We start from the raw sequence: 19,475 nt of genomic DNA, 5'->3' as shown, positions 1-19,475 counted from the left end.
TTTTGTTTATCTGTGCCCTGCCCCCAGAGGTGGAGCCTACAGAGGCAGACAGGCCTCCTTGAGCTGTGGTGGGCTCCACCCAGTTCGAGCTTCCTGGCTGCTTTATTTACCTAAGCAAGCCTGGGCAATGGTGGGCGCCCCTCCCCCAGCCTCACTGCAGCCTTGCAGCTTGATCTCAGACTGCTGTGCTAGCAATCAGCGAGACTCCGTGGGCATAGGACCCTCCGAGCCAGATGCGGGACACAATCTCCTAGTGTGCCATTTTCCAGGCCCATTGGGAAAGCGCAGTATGAGGGTGGGACTGACCCGATTATCCAGGTGCCCTCTGTTACCCCTTTCTTTGACTAGGAAAGGGAACTCCCTGACCCCTTGCGCTTCCTGAGTGAGGCAGTGCCTGGACCTGCTTTGGCTCGCGCATGGTGTGCTTCACCGACTGTCCTGCACCCACTGTTAGGCACTCCCTAGTGAGATGAAACCGGTACCTCAAGCAGAAATGCAGAAATCACCAGTCTTCTGTGTCGCTAGGGCTGGGAGCTGGAGACCCGAGCTGTTCCTATTCGACCATCTTGGCTCCACCCCCTTTATTGTGTGTCTTTAAATTTTGGTATTTTTGTATGGGGGCCTGTGGCACAACTGGTGGATTAATTCTTACTTTTGTAAGACTAAGGAAAGTGAACACTTTTTTATATTTGGCTAGTTATTTATGTATCCAATTCTGTAAAGTGTCTGTTCAGATATTTTAGCCAATCTTCTATTGAGTTCACTGTCTTTTATTTATTACAATGTAAGTATTCATCATATACATGCATTACATTTTATTTTATGTATGTTGGGGTAAATATCTTTCTCCATTACTAGTTTGCATGTTTTTTGAAACACAGAAGTCATCATTATCAATATAAATGAACTAATTGTTTTAATTATTAATTTGTTCCCTGGTTAAGATATCCTTATGAGAATATTGTATAAGGTTCCCCTTCCTTTCAGGATTTGAATCTATCTGGAAATGACTGTGTATGGTTTGAGGTAGGAGTCAATATTTTGTTACCTTTTTTGCAATATTTAATTAATCCAGCATTGGTCTGATCACCTCATGTATTTCAATGTAGACGAGCACACTAATAATGAAGGATTGCTCATATCTGTGGTGAGAATTGCAAAATAAAGCCCAGCATAGAAGGTAAAATAATATTACCTCAAAGGACAGATTAATACAATGAAACATGGTGGATAAGTGTGATATAGTTAGATAAAGAGGAAGAAAAACATTTCCCAGTTATCATGATACTTCACTCCATGTTTTTTGCATGAAGCAAGAGATCTGGACTGTCTTCAATTGATTTTAACTTCATTCAGACATGTCTGTCATCTATTATTTCACTCAGTGACAGTCAGAAAGAAAGAGAAAAAAGAGAATATACTGTATGCCATGATCATGAATAATGATTTTTCAAAAATTATTTAATAAAGGACCAATACATATACTTTTAGCGTTTTCAGCATATTTAATAGTAACACAGTAAATGAGTTTTGATAACATTAGAAGGCAATTCAAGACATAAAGAGAGCCTATTGTCCTGTATGTTAAGGCACAAGGAAGAGGACTTCCTGGGATACGGGGGTTCCCACAGCATGTGAACACATTTCTGATTTGTCTCTGGTCAGAAGTGAATACAGCAAAAGATAGGCCTGAGAGGAGGTGAGAAAGAGCAATTAGGGATGGTGTATATTAGGGAGCTTTGATTAACATCAACAAAGCTCACAGTCTTAGCCTCACAATCCAGGAATAATCCTACTCGGCTGGTAGGTCTTGGGATATATTGCAGCATAAGTGGGGAGGTGGTAAATAGACTGCATTGAATTTCATTCTTAACACACCCAAAAAGGAAGAGTCCCTCCTCTCCTTCTGTCTTCTCATTCTGATGCTTCTCTTTCCAATACATGTTACAGACACCAAAAGCCCAATTCCAGGAGTCCCCCACATGGACCTCCCAGTAATATTTGCCGGAGGTGAAAGTCTGAGCACCCCATGCAAGAAAACTTCTAGGTGTTGCAGTGATATAGGGTACATCTTGATGGTCACATCCAATACACATGCTTCTCAAAATTTCATATAGAAAGATATGACTGTTGGCCTCTTCATGATGCAGAGTAATATGCACTGCAAAAAAAAAAAAAAGAAAAAGAAAACATGCATAGACATGTGTAAATAAAAAAAAATAATTGTTCTATCAAGAAGTTACTTTACCAGGAAATGTAAAGTCATAAAGACAATTTTGCTTGTAACTTCTAGTAAAGTATAGAGATGATTAATATTGTATACAAGACAAACAAAACCCTAACCACAGATATTATATATTTTTTGAAAACTTACATATTGAGAGGCAAATGTGAGACCAACTTCTTGCAATCCAATTTTCAAAGTAAAATTTACACATTTTATGCCCTAAATGCTATGCTGTTATCAAGATCATTATTTAGAAATGTTTCTTATTCTTAAAAACTAGTGCTATCATTTTGGAAAGAATGTGAAGATTTTCACTTACTCAAGAACTGCTCTAGGTATCTGGATAAAAATCCATATGTACATGTTATAAGTGATAATTTAAAGCAGATCTCTGCAAAATCTTTGACCAGTCTCTCTGTGGTCCTCCATGCTAGCTCTGGACTGAAGCTGGATTTTAGACTTAACATGTATCTCTTCATATTGCAATTAAACTGAACTTAATTTCATTTGTAATTTTACTTGTATTCACAAAATGATTTCTTCCTTTTAGCTTTACCCATTAATTCAAATGTTTGCAATATATGAATAATATATACACATTAAAAAAATACAAAACCCCCAAGAATCTCCAGAAAACTATATTCCTGCAAAGAACAGTTCTTAGCAGTTCAAATGAATATACTAAAGAAATGTACAATTTTGTATTTAACATTAAATAATTCACCATTCTGAGCATTATTTCCTTTGCTCCTTTTTTAAATTTTCTACCTACTCCTTTTTCCTGTTATATAATTGAGTACATATTATGCCAGAATGTATTTCTTTTTCACTGTCTTTCAAACTTAATGCTATAAATCTGACTATAAATACAGACACAGATACCAAAGGGTTGCATGGTTATGTTGTTCACTCATGTCTTAAAAGAAGTAAAATATTTGATAAAATATGAAATATTACCTATATGATCTTAACAATAATAATATTTAGATAAAGTGGGAGTGCTGCCCATGGGTGGAGACTTACCTCGGAATTGGTTGAGCCTGTCCATCAGTCCAGTGATGGGCCCTGCACTGAGCTCTGGATTCAGAGGCTGGGGCATGTGCAGCAGCACAGACTCACTCCTGCAAGGAAAAACCTGCAGTTACAACATCTACAGCCATAAAATAAATAAAAGTCACTATTTGTATGTAAAAGACATTTCATGAGAATCCTTTGAATCTACGCATTTGATAATTCAAAAATTACTTCCTTTTGCAAATTAATTCTTTACAGTTTCTAAATTTTAAAGCATGATGGAAAAGTCTAAGTCAGAATTCAGTGTGATCCTTCTTTTTTGTTTTTTGCCCCAAATGTGTAAGGTTCCTTAGCCTTATGGCCTTGAGAATACTTAGATACGAAATTCTGAGTTCCACTTCTTGGCAGACTCCCCTGACATCTTTTTCTGAAATAGCCGGGTTCTGGGGAGACTCAGGCATCCACTGCTTCCTTCTCAAGATAAAGACTGGAAACTTGTTCTAGGCAGGGAAATCTGCCTTTTAGCAAAGAACTTCCCTAGAGACTTACAGTTCTAACACTCCACAGTTTCTTTCAATCTATTTTCCAGAACTGTTAACTGATATGTATATATGTATAAAAAACAAAACATCAACACTTTTTCACTGGTAAAATACTTCCTCCTCTTCTTTCCTGCTTCCTCTAGTGACTTTCTCACCATCCACAAAACAAAACTCTTATCCTTCTCCTGTGCAGGCTTTTAAGCAATAAAACAAAATCAGGGCTGGGCGTGGTGGTTCACGCCTGTAATCCCAGCACTTTGGGAGGCCGAGGCGGGCGGATCATGGGGTCAGGAGATAGAGACCATCCTGGCTAACACGGTGAAACCCCGTCTCTACTAAAAATACAAAAACTTAGCTGGGTGTGGTGGCAGGTGCCTGTAGTCCCGGGTACTCGGGAGGCTGAGGCAGGGGAATGGTGTGAACCCGGGAGGCGGAGCTTGCAGTGAGCTGAGATCGCGCCACTGCACTCCAGCCTGGGCAACAGAGCGAGACACTGTCCCCCCCCCCAAATAAAAAATCAGGAATAAAATTGTTTGTTTTATTTCACTCTTCTTTTATTCATTTATTTTCATTTGTTTACTTTGTGGCCTTGTCTTTTAAGGTGTGGGAACGAAAGTAGATGCAAAAAAAAGTGGTATCAATATCTTAATTATTTATGCCATGACTTTAATAGAGCCTGCTTTGATATTCGTGGCATCTTAAATAACATATGCGAAAATCTAGGTACACACTCACCTGTGTAATATGTCTCCAAAAGCCTGAAAAAAAAAGAAGAAGAAGAAAGATTTAGTGCATTTCACAAGATGCATCTTTCACTAAGTTCAGTGTGAGATTTGTACTCAATTTCTGAAGATATTATTCCCCTACCATCTTCTCTTCTGGAAAGCATTTTCTATTTCTTCTGTAATGAAAAACCCAGTCAGTTGTATTGTCATTAATTAACGTCCTGGGAAAGTCTGAGTCTTGAAGACATTCTCTAAACAAGTGAAGGGAGAAGAGGTCCAGAGGGTCTATGCTCTATGTTAACCACGAAAAACCTACTCAGTCATCTTTAGCTGAACCTGTTACCCAAATGAGTGGACCCCAAAATAATGTTAATGCAAACCTAGATTCCTAAAACTTCTGATTTTGCCATGTTTCCAAATTAACCTAAATGTAAATGAATCACTATTTTATACATGTTTAACAACCCAAAGTATATTATTGAATTAGATGGGGAATATTTCTTGGGGCTGTTACCTTGACCATTCCACAAAATTTTGTGGCTGGTGGATAAAGTAGGAGGGACCTTTGGCCTGGTAGAATCCCTTGGTGGGGCTATACTCTCCCAAAAAAGTAGCATTAGTTATGTGAATGTGTTTTTGGAAACACATCATGGAAATAAAAATAGGGAGATGGATTTCAGCTATGAGGAAAATACTTATACATGTGAATATTCAAAAACCTGAAACCACATTGTGAGTTTGTACCTGAAGTAGCTCCACATCTGGCTTATGGCACATTTCCTTCAGCTCCTCGTACATTCCTCTTAAAATCTCCCTCCTATGAGCCATTTTGGATTTACTTAAATGAAGTTGATGAAAAATATCTTTCCCCTTCTTTTTCAGCATCTCCAAATTATGTTTTTCTTCTTCATGGTGAAATGCAGGCATCTTCTGATACTCGGCTCTAATTGCTTCTAGCCTTAAATTCACATAATCCTGCAGTGATAATGGGTTAGTCAAAAGAGAAATGTATTTATTCATCTCCTATTAAATCTCACTGATTCTTTTTGTCTCTCAAACATCCAATAGTTTAAACCTCAGTCTTGCCAGTTCTTAGAATCTACAAATTTTGTTCCTTTCCTTTCTTTCTGCATAAAGGTCAACATAGCTGTATCTGACCAATTACATGAAATTTATTCAAGATAATGTGTGTTCTAAGATAGTTGGAAATAAAAAAACACAATTTGAATTTCTCTATTCCAGCCCATGTTTATGGAAAAGTAAGAACAGTTCATGCTTAAGAGTTGGAGTATAGAGCTATAGTTACTAGAAAGGAAACAATTATTTCTATTTCTGAGATATGCAACACGTTGCTTAAACTCATTATATATAAAATGACCTTAGACTAACATGTCCAGCTAAATGCGTTTCACCCAGCAAAACCTATCCTAATAAGGCTGCATTTATGATTTGGCCATCTTTGTCTGTCTGAATTCATTTCCTCCCATTCTTTTTCAAAGTCATCCAAATCTGAAACACAGACTTCTTTGTGGTTCCTCAGGCCTCCAAATATAAACAAACTCAAAATTACTGCATATGCTGTTCTCTCCAACTAGAATTACATATATATATGTATATATAAATAAATAAAATATATATGTATACAAACACAGACACATACATATACATATATATATATATACACACAACCACACACACATACATACATATACATATATATACACACTCATGGTCCACATATATATCCACACACACATTTGTGTTCCCCCTCCTCTTCAAAACTTTGTTTCAATTTGAATTTTTCAGTGAGTCTTTTTTCTAACCACCCTATTTAAAACTCAGACACTAATCTCCAGTTTCTGGCCTCTATTGTCCTTTTCTACTTCCCTGCTTGATTATTCTCCAACAAAAAACCCACCACACTCAAATACATCATGTATTGCGTATATTTGCGTATTGACCACTTGACTCTCTCATTTGGATTGTATGACCTGTGAGGACAAAGGTGTTTCCTTTCTTCTTTACTAGTATATTTTCTTATTTAATATTCAACATAGACTCGGTTCTCATGAAATACTTTTCAACAAACTAATATTAGCTATCATACACTCAAAGTATACATCCACAAAGGGAAAATTATTTTTAATATTTTTCTGAAGTCCTCGGAGTTCTCCTTATATTTAGATACTAGTTCCCATATTTCTGGCATGTTTACATGTCTCCCTCAAGACACAAATCCGTATTTCTCACCACCTTTCTCATCATCTGTTATGTATTATTCAACATTAATTAGTTGAGATTCTTAATTTCATGGTTGCCCTAGATTTGTCCTGTCAGTTTTTCTGCCTCAAATTTTCCATACAATTCCAAATACTACTTGCACACCAGCATTCAGATTAATGCTGACCGACACTCAGAAGTTTCAGTTGAGCATTCCATGACCGCCAAATAACTCTTATGCCCAGCATTTATCCAACCAGCACATATAGAATGCTGTGAGATGGCCCAGTTTCTTGGATCTATTGGTGTATAACTATAGGTTTGTATGAAACAAACCAGCATGCTTTGGGTGACATCAGTGGTTTTCTTAGAAATCTTACCTAACAGGCATACTATTCTATATAAAAATGAGGCCACTTTTTCTCAATGTTTTCTCTCGCTTTTTTTTTTTTTTTTTTTTTTTACTGAATCCCAGAAACATTACAGTTTGATATCAAGTTCCTAATTTAAGAGTCACCCATTTGCCCATCATAAGTTCCTGGAGAAGGTAGAGTAGTACAGGACTAACCTTCCAGTGTCTGGTTCTGGTGGTTTCCACATTCAGGTTACTGTGATTTTCACAAGCTTTTTCCCATAAAGACTGCATTTTCTGTAAAAGCTTCTCCTGCAAAAGAGCCATAAATTGAAGCACCAGTGCAGACCATGACATAGGGAGGGGGCCCAGAATGAGAGACAGATAAGCCCCTAGTAAATGGCATTTCCTTTGTTTCCCTTCATGTTTGTCAAAGCCCAGAGGTTGGAAGCTAAGAAAGCCCAAACAGAGCTGCTTAAAGGGACTCAGAGTTGGCTTTATCCAATCTCCAAGAAAATAGACCCACAGGAATTTTGTGCATCCTTTACAGAAATCAATCTTCAGAGGCATCACTTACCCGGTGTTCCTCAGCAGCTGACTCAATGGGACAGTGTCTGTGATCCCGGTGCTCCTGAGAGCTGGAGCACAGCAAACAGAGCAGGCTCCTGTCCACTTCACAGAACATCTTCTTTGTCTCCCTGTGAGTGCCACACATTTGCTCCTCAGAGCTCAGGAATAGCCAGAGATTGACTTTTCTGGCAAGAGAAGCCATCTTCTTCAAATCAATGTTGGTTTTGAGGTTTCTCTGCTGTGTTGACTTTGTGCATTCAAAGCACTGAGTAAGAATTGGGATGTCTTCCCAGTTGAGGTAGAAACAGGGCCTGCAAAAGCTGTGCCCACAGTCTATGGTGACCGGGTCTATGAAGTAGTTCATGCAGATGGGGCAGGTGAGTTCCCTCTGGAAGACTTGCAAGATTCCAGAATTCATGTTTCTGAGGAACAAAGAGAAACATGTCATTTTGGGGCCTGGGTTGATGAAAAGCTTCTAAACAAGTGGAGATATGTGATAGTTATATTTTCTTCTCTTGACAATGTTCATTAAAGTACAACAAACTATTTCTTCTGTTACAAACTTAAAAATTCACACGTAGAGGGAGTCTCCTGGCTTCATAGCAGATATTACTAACTAGAGGACTCACAGTCCCTTCTACTGCTAGTTCCTGTCTGTAGCATAATATGAATCTATTCAATTACCCATTTTCTGAATGTGGATCTGGAAATTGGGTTTGGATTCTAAGTGGTCAGAATAAATCATCGTTGTCCCTATTCTTCTTTCAATAACTGATGAATGACTATGAGAGAGTGGGAAAAAAATACCTGGGCCGAAGAAATATGAGAAGATGGCCAGAGGGTTCTATGACATATTTTTATAGAGGGACGCAAAAGCCGGGCAGCAAACCACCATGGCAATAGTTTACCTAGGTAACAAGCCTGAACATCCAGCACAGTTATCCCAGGACTTAAAATTAAATTAAATTAAATTAAAAAGAAAGACCCAAATCAAAACAAAATTAAAAAAAAAAACAAGCAACCAACCAAATAAACAAAGAAAAAGACTGCAATTAAACCAATCAAGGTTTACTAGTAAAGAAAAATTATTAAAGATATTTGGTCTTTTTATTTTCTTGTGGATTAAATTAACTTCCCCTAGGGCTGTGCAAACTCTGAATAACATATAGGAGGTTTTTGTTAAATCAAAGAGGTGTAATTATATTTCCATGGTGTGATGGTGAATTTTAAGTATCGGTCTGACTGGATTAACCAATACCTAGGGAAGTGGTGCAGCATTGTTTGTGGGTGAGTCTGTGAAGGTGTTTCTAGAGGAGAGAGACATGTGAGTTGGTGAGTTGAGTGGGAGCCTCATCTCTCAATGTGTGTGGGCACCATCTAATCAGCTGATACCTCAGATATAAAGAAAAAGGCAGAGAAAAGGCAACTTCCTCCGTCTCTCTCCTGAAACTGGTTCTGAGGCTTTCAGACTTGAGCTTAGCCAGGATACCGGTATTCTCAGGACACCAGCTTAAAGACAGCCTATATTGGAACTCTCCAGACTCCATCATCAAGCAAATTAATTTTCCTGATGAATTCTGTCCCATGTAGCATCATGTATAGCTTGTGGACAGATGTATGTTCTGAGAAATGTGTCAGGTGCTTTTAGGAGTTTTTTTTTTTTTTTTTTTGAGACAGAGCTTCCCTCTGTAATGCAGGCTGAAATGCAGTGGCGTGATCTCGGCTCACTGCAACCACTGCCTCCAGGGTCAAAGTGATTCTCCTGCCTCAGGTTCCCGAGTACCTGGTATTACAGGAACGTGACACTAGGCCTGGCTAATTTTTGTATTTTTTTAGTACAGACGGGGTTTTGCCATCTTGGCCAGGCTACACTTGAACTCCTGGCCTCAAGTGATCTGCCTGCCTTGGCTTTCCAAAGTGCTGGGATTATAGGCACGAGCCACATTGCCCAGGCAGGTGGTTTTATTGTTTTAATATGATAGAATATACCACACAAATCTAGATGGTATAGCTTACTACACACCTATGTAATACACTATAGCCTATTATTCCTACAATAGGCTACAAACATGTACAGTATGTTCTCTACTGCATACCGGAGGCAACTGTAATACAATGATAACTATTTGTGTATCTAAACATATTTGAATACAGAAAAGGTACAGTAAACATATTGGTATTATAATCTTATGGGACCACCGTATGTGATTTGTGGCTGACTCAAATGGCCCATGAATGTATCTGCACACATATACATATACATCCTATGGTTCTGTCTGGAGAACCCTGACTAATATAAAAACTATAATCTTTGTTTTGGCAATTTTAAGTCCTTTATGCTGCTAGTTTGATATCACTTCTGAATTTAAGTGAAAGCAGTGAAAAATCTTAGAACTGCAAATATTTTCCAGAGCTCATCTAAGACATTTTAAGAAATTTTTCACAGTTTAATAAGATTGAGACTCAAGTAAGAGGACAATCACAATCACATACCAAATTAGGTCTTATAAATTTACTTTGTCGAAAAACTGTGTTTTGATTTCTAAAGTAGGATATTTTGGGGAGTTTTCTCATTGTTTTAGTTTCACTATATTGCATCGCTCTTCATTACCTTACTAATTTACAGTCATGTCTAAAACCTGAATGTTATGAAAGCAAATAACTTGCATCATTCATTGTCTTCTCAATTCAATTCGACAATATTAATACACTCATTACACACATATACACACACCTATGTGTACATATATGTATCAACTCCATATATTCATTATGCATACATATCTGTTGCAGCAAACACTAGATATTTTAAGTTCTTCAGAACTATATTAAACAATCATAGAAAACAGAAAATAACAACAATTAGTATGCTTATAATTCATAAAATCTATAGTAAGAACATGAGTTACAAATGGTATCATTGTGCAGATTTAAGATCATGAGATATGTTTAACACTGTAATTTATTATTTTGTAAAGGAAAGATGATATAATTTTATCAATATGTTTCACTCACCCCTGAGTTCTTTTAATGGTTCCCACAACGATTCTTCCAAAAATAATTTTGTCAAGTTCTCAAGATCAGAAGCTCATTCACTGCAGTACTGAATTTCAGAGGTCACCAAAATGCAGTTCTAAGTGCAGTCCTTCTCCTTCAGAGAAAACTGAGCTTGTCTCTTCTGCGTCCTTTTATAAGACTCTGTGAAGACCACACCCACCTCTTTACAGGTATTTAGAGCATTCAGAAAGTTGGAGACAAAGATGATTAGGTTTATGCAGTATTTAGAACACACCTTTGAAGCTCTGATTAAATTATCATCACACTTTCATTCTGAACACCAGTGCCTGAATGAATCATATGTAACATAAATCCTGTCAGAGCATACATAGGCTAGAAATTAACTAAGATGCATTTTATACTGTTTATTGAGTTTCTTCCATGATACAGGCATTCCTCTAAGCGCACATTTATTTATTCTAGAGAAAGGGTCTCCTTCTGCAGTGCAGTGGCATAATCATAGCTCCTTGCAGCCTTGAATTCCAAGTAATCCTCCTGCTTCAGCCTTCCAAGTAGCTAAGACTTTAGGCTCACACTATATAACCTGGCTAATTTTTTTTGTTGAAATTTTTGGTAAAGTCAGTGTATGACTCTGTAGCCCAGGCTGTTCTCCAACTCTTGGCTTCAAGTGGTCCTCCGGTCTCGGCCTTCCAAAGTGCTAAGAGTACAGGTATAAACCACCTCATCCGGCTTAAATGCTGCTTTAGCACATTTATAGGATATTTCCAGAGAAGTACAATGGAAGATAAAACTTTCCTTTTTGTTTTCTGTTTTCTACCACTCTAAGAGGAATCCCTGACTAACCAAATAAACTCACTAACCTGAGGTCTCTCATTGAATTTACAAAACTTCACCAGTCTCTTGGGTGAAAGATGAGTTATTATTTTAATGCCATTCTCCGCATAGTGCATGATGTCCTACAATGACTAGAAGTGCACCATGGGAATTATTTTGGGGATTATACATAACTTCTAGGATATAGGCAAATTCACAAATACAGAATCCAAATGATAGGGATGGACTATATTTTTCTTTCTATACCAAATCTTTTTGTTGTTATATGAAAATTATTTTTTTAAAAGAAAGAGATTTCAGAAGGGACTACTCAAATATCTTCTGACAGAGGAATTATTTGCCAATGGTCCAGAAGACTTACGGTCAAGACTGTCAAAACAGTGAAGACAAATCTATCAGACCCATGCCTGTCAAGGTTCAAAGACAAAAACAGAACCCATAAGAAGTACGTATAGTTAGGGAGATTCACATATGAATTAAGTGCAAAGATTTGGCTTACACAATTGTGGGGGCTGCTTAAGCAAATGTGAGAGCCTGGGTACAGTCCATCAGGAAAAGAAATCCCCTGCTGGCTGGATCCCAGTGGTCACGAATCAAAGCTTTGGTTTAAAGTCAACAGCGGGCAGTTGGAAGATTAGAGTCCCATTTGCTGTTTAAAATGTTGTTCAAGGAATGCCTATGTATTTCCTTAAAGGACTTTCACTGATGAAGTCAGGCTTACTTGGGTACACTTCCTAGTCACAGGATTAGGACCTTTGCTTGCATCTGCAAAATGCCTTTCCAGCAGGTCCTAAGTAAATGTTTCATTGAAGAATAATGAGCTATGTCTATGCCACCAAACGGCTACTGCCCTCATTTCCCTCTTTGTACGTACATGTACTCAAGTAGACACATCATAAAATCATCCAGAGTTTATATTTCATTAAATACAAGGATTTGAACAATAGATTTTCTTGTTCTATTGTCAGTTTACTGTCCAAGACCACCAACTGACTGACCACCCTGTATGCACGTTCTGTACCTCAATAAATCTAAGTAATTAATCAAAGTGTCCACACAGAAGTAAGATCTGCTCTGGTTGTGTCGGGGGGCCCTGTTGGCTCAGTCCTGGACTCCAGAGTGGGAAACTTGTGAAACCCTCAGGTCATGGACTGGATCCTGCAGACACTCTCTACTGAAATTCTGGAGCTCTGTGGCAGGGCCCTGGTACTCCATTACAAGGTCTGATGATGCTGTGTATCAGGAAGGAATTAGGGCAAGGAGAGAAAGGAAGGTAGGTAGCTTCTGATTTTATTTCAACCACTTTTTGCACCACATCATTCACTTATTCAAACACTCAGCTTTAGGCAGCTGAAGCCTACAGCACTGGAAATTAGGAGCTTTCAATTACAGACCTACCTCTGTCTACTGTGGCATTATCAAGGAAACAACCTATTTTCCTACTTGAGTCTCAGACCATGAAACAAATAGAAGAAAGTAATTCTCTTTAGAGTTGACATTTTGTAGGTTCCAAAAGTCCTACCCAATCCAGAAGACAGAGTAGAGGTGGGCATAGGCAAGAGCAATCCATGATGTGGATAAAGGACACTCCAGCCAATTTGGAATATTTCCTTATTTCCCAGTGCTTCTCCTTTTAATAGAAAAGATACTTTTTTGTACGTGAGACTGTTTTCATTCTAGAATCTGAAACCTACCTCTACCACAAAGTTTTCTGTTGAGTTACAAATCTATTTTTGAGAATCTGATAATAGACTCTTTTATTCATCTGAGTTCTAAAACTCATTGGAAAGTCTTTGTATGAAAGTTGGTGATCTAGTTCTGCTTCCTTAACATATGTAGAAATCTGACTTTATTTAATTCTGGAAATTTTTTAATTTTTATAAAAATGCCATTATATGATAAATACCACTTAAATCCTAGGTATTATAACTCCTTTGACATTTTGTTTGTTTTATTTGCACACATGGAGAGAATTCTGCATAGTTTTTCTCATGCTAACAAAATTTATTAATTTTCCAAAAAGTTGTATTTTGCTTTCTGCATCCTGAATGTCCAGGGCTATCTTTTCTTTAACACAGTTTTTTGCATTTCTTCTCAATTGTTTTACCTATTTATTATCTATTTTTCTACAAACCCCAGTCATTTTCTCTTGAAACCTCTTATCGGCCAGGCGCGGTGGCTCACGCTTCTAATCCCAGCACTTTGGGAGGCCGAGGCGGGCGGATCATGAGGTCAGGAGATCGAGACCACGATGAAACTTCGTCTCTACTAAAAATACAAAAAATTAGCCAGGCGTGGTGGCGGGCGCCTGTAGTCCCAGCTACTCGGAGAGGCTGAGGCAGGAGAATGGCGTGAACCCGGGAGGCGGATCTTGCAGTGAGCCGAGATTGTGCCGCTGCACTCCAGCCTGGGCGACAGAGCGAGACTCCGTCTCAAAAAAAAAAAAAAAAAAAAAAAAGAAACCTCTTATCTATTTGAGTGGAGAGAAATATGTTAGAAAAAGGAAGGGGACAATGTGATACATGGGCTATGATGTACCAGTTACTGCGCTGTCTCCATGCACACATTGTTCCTAATCTCCACAGAAAATATGCAATATGTGTAGCATTGTCCCAGCTTTATATATGAGCACATAAAAGGTAAGCATTTTTTGTTGTTGTTGTTGAGACCGAGTCTCGCTCTGTCGCCCAGGCTGGAGTGCAGTGGCATCGTGATCTTGGCTTACTGCAAGCTCCACCTCCCACGTTCACTCCATTCTCCTGCCTCAGCCTCCGGAGTAGCTGGGACTACAGGCGCCCGCCACAATACCCAGCTAATTTTTTTTTGTATTTTTAGTAGAGACGGGATTACACTGTGTTAGACAGGATGGTCTCGATCTCCTGACCTCGTGATCTGCCCTCCTCAGCCTCCCAAAGTGCTGGGATTACAGGCATGAGCCACCGCGCCCTGTAGTAAGCAATCTTTTTATGATCCTGTTTCCTGCATGGGATGGATTCAGGGATCAATCCCATGCCATCAACTCCATAAATCCTCAAATCTCTCAATGTATTGTCTCACTTAGAGCCACAGAAGCACATATGATTTGTGTGTTCAGGTGAGGTTCAGCCTACATTCTGAAGTTTCTTTCTCTGATGAATGAAACATTCAGTTCTTGAATATTGCTACATTATCATTAGGCTGTAAAAATCAGAATCAAATAGGTTTTCTTCCTTAAGAAAATAATGGAGGCAACAATTACAAACAGCACCCTAGGTTTTAGATTTCAGTCATGTTTTTCCTTTTCTATTCTTTTTCTTTTCTTACAGACAGGGTCTCACTCTGTCACCCAGACTATAGTGCAGTTGCTGGATCATAGCTACTGCAGCCTCAACCTCCTAGGCTCAAGCGATCCTCAACCTCGGCCTCCTGAGTAGCTCTGACTACAGGCAGACATCCCCACTTCAGGTTAATTTTTAAATTGTTTGTGGAGATATGGTCTTCTTAGGCTGTTCTGGCTGGTCTCAAACTCCTGGACTCAAACAATCCTCCTGCTTCAACCTTCCAAGGCACTGGGATTACAGGTGTGAGCCACTGTTCTCAGCCTCAAAGCATTTTCATAACAAAGAGTTAACAGAACATTTTCTTTTCTAGATTCAGTAGACACAAGATTCTTGTCTTTTATTCTTCCCATATGTGGCTGTGTATCCTGTTCTCAGACATTACATTGCCAAATTTGTTTTCCATTCATCTTTCCTAGCACAGTAAAGAAAAATGAGTACTGTGGACTAGAGTTGTCACATTCTTTCCTGAACCCTGCCAGTTCTAATGGTGCTCATGGACTTAGCCATTTCCCTTCACTGGAATCCATGAACAACTATAAACAACAGTAAGTGTTGTTTATAAATTTCCAAGGAACAGAGCAGAAAGTAAGCATAGCATGTCTTGTGTCTTCACCTATCCTAAGCCCAAAGGATCATGAGTACGACATATAGAAATCTTTCCTCTTTACCCCTGTCACGTTCTACTTGGATGATGTGGAGAAATAAACCCAGTGTATCCCCTGCTGCTATACAAAATAATGCTATTTGGCTTAAACTGATGTTTGTAAAATTTCGTCCACAGATTTCAGTCACATTTTCAAATAAATGCATTATAAAAACCATGTAATACAAGTTGACTATTTCTTATTCACAATGTTAGGGCCAGAAGAATTTCAGATTTTGGATATTTGTGGATGGCAGAATATTTGCATATACATAATATATCTTGTGTATCAACCCAAGTGTAAACACAAAATTTATGTTTCATATACACCTTATACAGATAGGCTAAAGATAATTTTAGACAATGTGTTAAATAATTTTATTCATGAAGCAAAGTTTGTGTACACATGCCATTTTATTATCCTTTGTGAGTGCTCTTGCTTGGGGGCATCTAGGTGGACACAGAAAGATATATTGCAACTGAAGGGGCTGGGAGAGTCTTTTGTCCACTGAGAATATGTTTTGACTGTAACTTCTCACATGAGGTCACGTGTGGGATATTTCACTTTTGGTGACATTTCACAGCTCAAAACATTTGAGATTTTGGAGTATTTTGGATTTTTAGATATTTTGATTAGTGGTGCTCAACCTGTGTGGTTTTTCATCTTTTTTTTCTCCAGGTAGGAATGGAAAATGCATTTTTGTTGTTACTTGTATTACACATTTTTTCAAACTCAAATTCATTATGCGTGTTAGATCTCTTCAAATTTCGACGAAAAGTCTCAAGTTATATCAATTACTATTTTCAAAAATTTTTTGTAGTTAGTAGACTAAATACCATGATAATCCACAGTTCAAAAATAAACATAAATTCATGTGCTTGTATTCCAGTTGGGTTTTTTTTTCCAGACGATGAGCATTAATGAAATACTTTGCCTTGAAACCTTTTTCTAAATATATTTGAGAATATTGTTCGAAAGTAAAAAATTGAAAAAGACTGAACATATCGTAATAAATGACATTTGTGCTTAAGAAGGCTATCTTTTTCAGAGATTATTTATAAAATAAAAATACACATTTCTAACCTCGTCTCAGTTAAGAGCTTGTTACTGATGTGCTAATTATGATGTTGAATGTTGTTCGGCTAACAGGATGCACTAGTAATAGGACCCTGTTAAGCTGAACTGTCTCGATTTAAATGCTATCTCATCATTCCTGTGCAGTATGTTTTTTTTTTTTTTTTTTTTTTTTTTTGAGACGGAGTCTCTCTCTGTCGCCCAGGCTGGAGTGCAGTGGCGCAATCTCGGCTCGCTGCAAGCTCCGCCTCCCGGGTTCACGCCATTCTCATGCCTCAGCCTCTGAGTAGCTGGGACTACAGGCGCCCGCCACCACGCCCGGCTAATTTTTTGTATTTTTAGTAGAGACGGGGTTTCACCGTGGTCTCGATCTCCTGACCTCGTGATCCGCCCGCGTCGGCCTCCCAAAGTGCTGGGATGCAGTATGTTTTTATTAGAATTCTAGCAGTATGTATTTTTTTTTTTTTTTTTTTTTGAGACGGAGTCTCGCTCTGTCGCCCAGGCTGGAGTGCAGTGGCGCAATCTTGGCTCACTGCAAGCTCCGCCTCCTGGGTTCACGCCATTCTCCTGCCTCAGCCTCTCCGAGCAGCTGGGACTACAGGCACCCGCCACCACGCCCGGCTAATTTTTTGTATTTTTAGTTGAGACAGGGTTTCACCGTGGTCTCGATCTCCTGACCTCGTGATCCGCCTGCCTCGGCCTCCCAAAGTGCTGGGATTACAAGCGTGAGCCACTGCGCCCGGCCGCAGTATGTATTTTATATTGTGACCTAAATAACAAGCACACACAAAAATGATTTCACACTGAGTATGCCGATGTATTTTAAAGTCTGTAAAAAATATTGTAGGTATCAGCAACTAGAACAGTGCTTCATACATAGACAGGGACCAATTTATGCTAAGTAAATGTTATTAGTTACTTAAAGAACTTTGTATTATGTAAATACATCCAAATCAATTATTATTTGGATGGTAATATGATAGCAAACCTAGATGCAGAGTTAAGAAGAATATTGAGCAAGAATGGGTTAGGAGGGTGTGAGGAGTAGGCCACAGAGAAAGTTAATACCTATAATTTGCTGAGTCAGAGTTGAAAGCACCCATAGGCTAAGTAGATACCTCCCATTCTGACCCATTTCAGCAAAATATTTGAGTCTTCCATGTTTTTTGTAATTCTGGGAGTTTAGAAAATGCTTTAGAGAAGTGAATGAGCCACTATACTTTTATATTCATTTATTTACTGTGTTTGGTGATTTGAGAATTTCTCTAAGTCACTAGAGATAGAGCTTCAGAATACTAATCTCAGGATACAAATCTATTTTTCAATTTTATACCCATAACCCATTCTCCAAAGATGACCCCTCTGTTAAGTAATAGTAAATTATCTTCAATGTCATTTAAGTTCACCAGTTTCTTGTGAAATGTTTTTAACTTTAAAAAGTTTAAAAACACAAAAAGTCATTCTTTAAAACTAAACATGTATAAATCAAGTTCTTAGAAACCAATCCAGTCTGGGCGTGGTGGCTCAGTCCCAACACTTTGGGAAGCCGAGGTGGGTGGATCCCTTGAGGTCAGGAGTTCAAGACAAGTCTGACCAACATGGCAAAACCCTATATCTAATAAAAATACAAAAATTAGCCTGGCATAGTTGCACAGACCTGTAGTCCCAGCTACTCAGGAGGCTGTGGCAGGAGAATCACCTGAACCTGGGAGGCAGAGGATGCAGTGAACCCTGATGGTGCCACTGCAATTCAGCCTGGGCAACAGAGCGAGACTACATTTCAAAAAAAAAAAAAAAAGTCTTCTGCTCTTTAAAAATCATGGAAAATCTAGTATTGTAGATAAAAGTAGAAAACAAAATTGCTGTTCATATATTTTAGGTTTTAATAAGGAGCCATAAAAAGATAATTATAAAGTCACTTTTTGTGGACTTAAAAAGGTAACGTCAGGCCGCTGTGGCAGCTCATGCCTGTAATCCCAGCACTTTGGGAGGCCCAGGCGTGTGGATTACCTGAGGTCAGGAGTTCGAGATCAGCCTGGCAAACATGGTGAAACCCCTCTCTACTAAAAATACAAAAATTAGCTGAGCATGGTGGCAGGCACCTGTAATCCCAGCAGGAGATTTGCTTGAACCCATTTGGTGGAGGTTGCAGTGAGCTGAGATCCTGCCACTTCACTCCATCCTGGGTGAAAGAGCCAGACTCCATCTCAAAAGAAAAAAAAAAATGTAACATTGTATAATGACATCAGATAACTGATTTAGTTATCTATCATTGGAATGTATTTGTAGAAGTTTTTTTTAATTTTAATCGATACAGCAGTTATACAATTAAATTGAGCCAATCAAAAGGACTAGGTTTTGCCTTTGAAACTGCAGAAACCTAATCTTCTATTAAGGGTGTATCCATGCATAGTTTAAATTTTTCAAAAAATACATAAATAAAATGAATGTAGTGAAGTGTTTTTTAAGAAAAGTTTCTAACTTTGGAAATTCTACACAATGTACATGTAACAAAGTTCAGTCTTTCACATTATTAAAGCAAATAAAAACCCTCAGCATTGGCCATTAGGATGCCAAGACATATCCAGTGAATGCTCCATTATAAAGCATCTAGCTTGGCTCACTTTGAAAACTTTTCTTCTAAAATTGTCTTCCTGGGGCCTTTAATACTTGACTCTAATTCATAGTTCTAGAAACTATTGAGTTTAGAGAAAGTAAATTCCAATCTACCCTTTTTTTAAAAAAACCTAAGTAGGCTTAGGACTTTCTTCCTAAAATGTATGAACATTATTGTTCAAGCCTGTCATCGCAGCACATTTGAGAGGTGGACACAGGAAAGGAGTTTGAGAAAAGCCTAGGCAACGTTGCAAAAACTCGTGTCTCCAAAAAAATAAAAATTAGTGGAGCATGGTGGCATGAACCTATAGTCCCAGGT

The 19,475-nt window shown here is 38.3% G+C and overlaps 1 protein-coding gene across 1 annotated transcript; it reads right to left on the bottom strand.

Annotated features, from left to right (window-relative positions):
• Positions 1–1,609: 1,609 nt before the first annotated feature.
• On the bottom strand, positions 1,610–10,781 carry LOC115834362 (putative tripartite motif-containing protein 49B). Its single transcript, XM_030809110.1, has 7 exons — positions 10,666–10,781; positions 7,658–8,072; positions 7,297–7,392; positions 5,253–5,483; positions 4,519–4,541; positions 3,251–3,348; positions 1,610–2,161 (listed from the first exon to the last, which is right to left on the bottom strand). Exons 2-7 carry the CDS (start codon positions 8,066–8,068, stop codon positions 1,662–1,664), a joined length of 1,359 nt encoding a protein of 452 aa, XP_030664970.1. The 5' UTR covers positions 8,069–8,072; positions 10,666–10,781; the 3' UTR covers positions 1,610–1,661.
• Positions 10,782–19,475: the final 8,694 nt, after the last annotated feature.

The sequence above is a fragment of the Nomascus leucogenys genome, unplaced genomic scaffold (assembly GCF_006542625.1).
Source record: "Nomascus leucogenys isolate Asia unplaced genomic scaffold, Asia_NLE_v1 000901F_72860_qpd_obj, whole genome shotgun sequence".
NCBI lineage: Eukaryota > Metazoa > Chordata > Mammalia > Primates > Hylobatidae > Nomascus > Nomascus leucogenys.
The sequence above is the reverse complement of the archived record's forward strand: the minus strand, read 5'-3'. Positions and strand labels throughout refer to the sequence as shown.

Excerpts from the sequence above, each read along its gene's own strand:
- LOC115834362 (XM_030809110.1), bottom strand. The coding sequence starts at position 8,068 with ATGAATTCTGGAATCTTGCAAGTCTTCCAGAGGGAACTCACCTGCCCC. Across the intron at positions 3,349-4,518 it reads TTTGGAGACATATTACACAG|GAGTGAGTCTGTGCTGCTGC; the intron begins GTGAGTGTGTAC and ends TTTTCCTTGCAG. Across the intron at positions 2,162-3,250 it reads CAGGCTCAACCAATTCCGAG|TGCATATTACTCTGCATCAT; the intron begins GTAAGTCTCCAC and ends TTTTTTTTGCAG.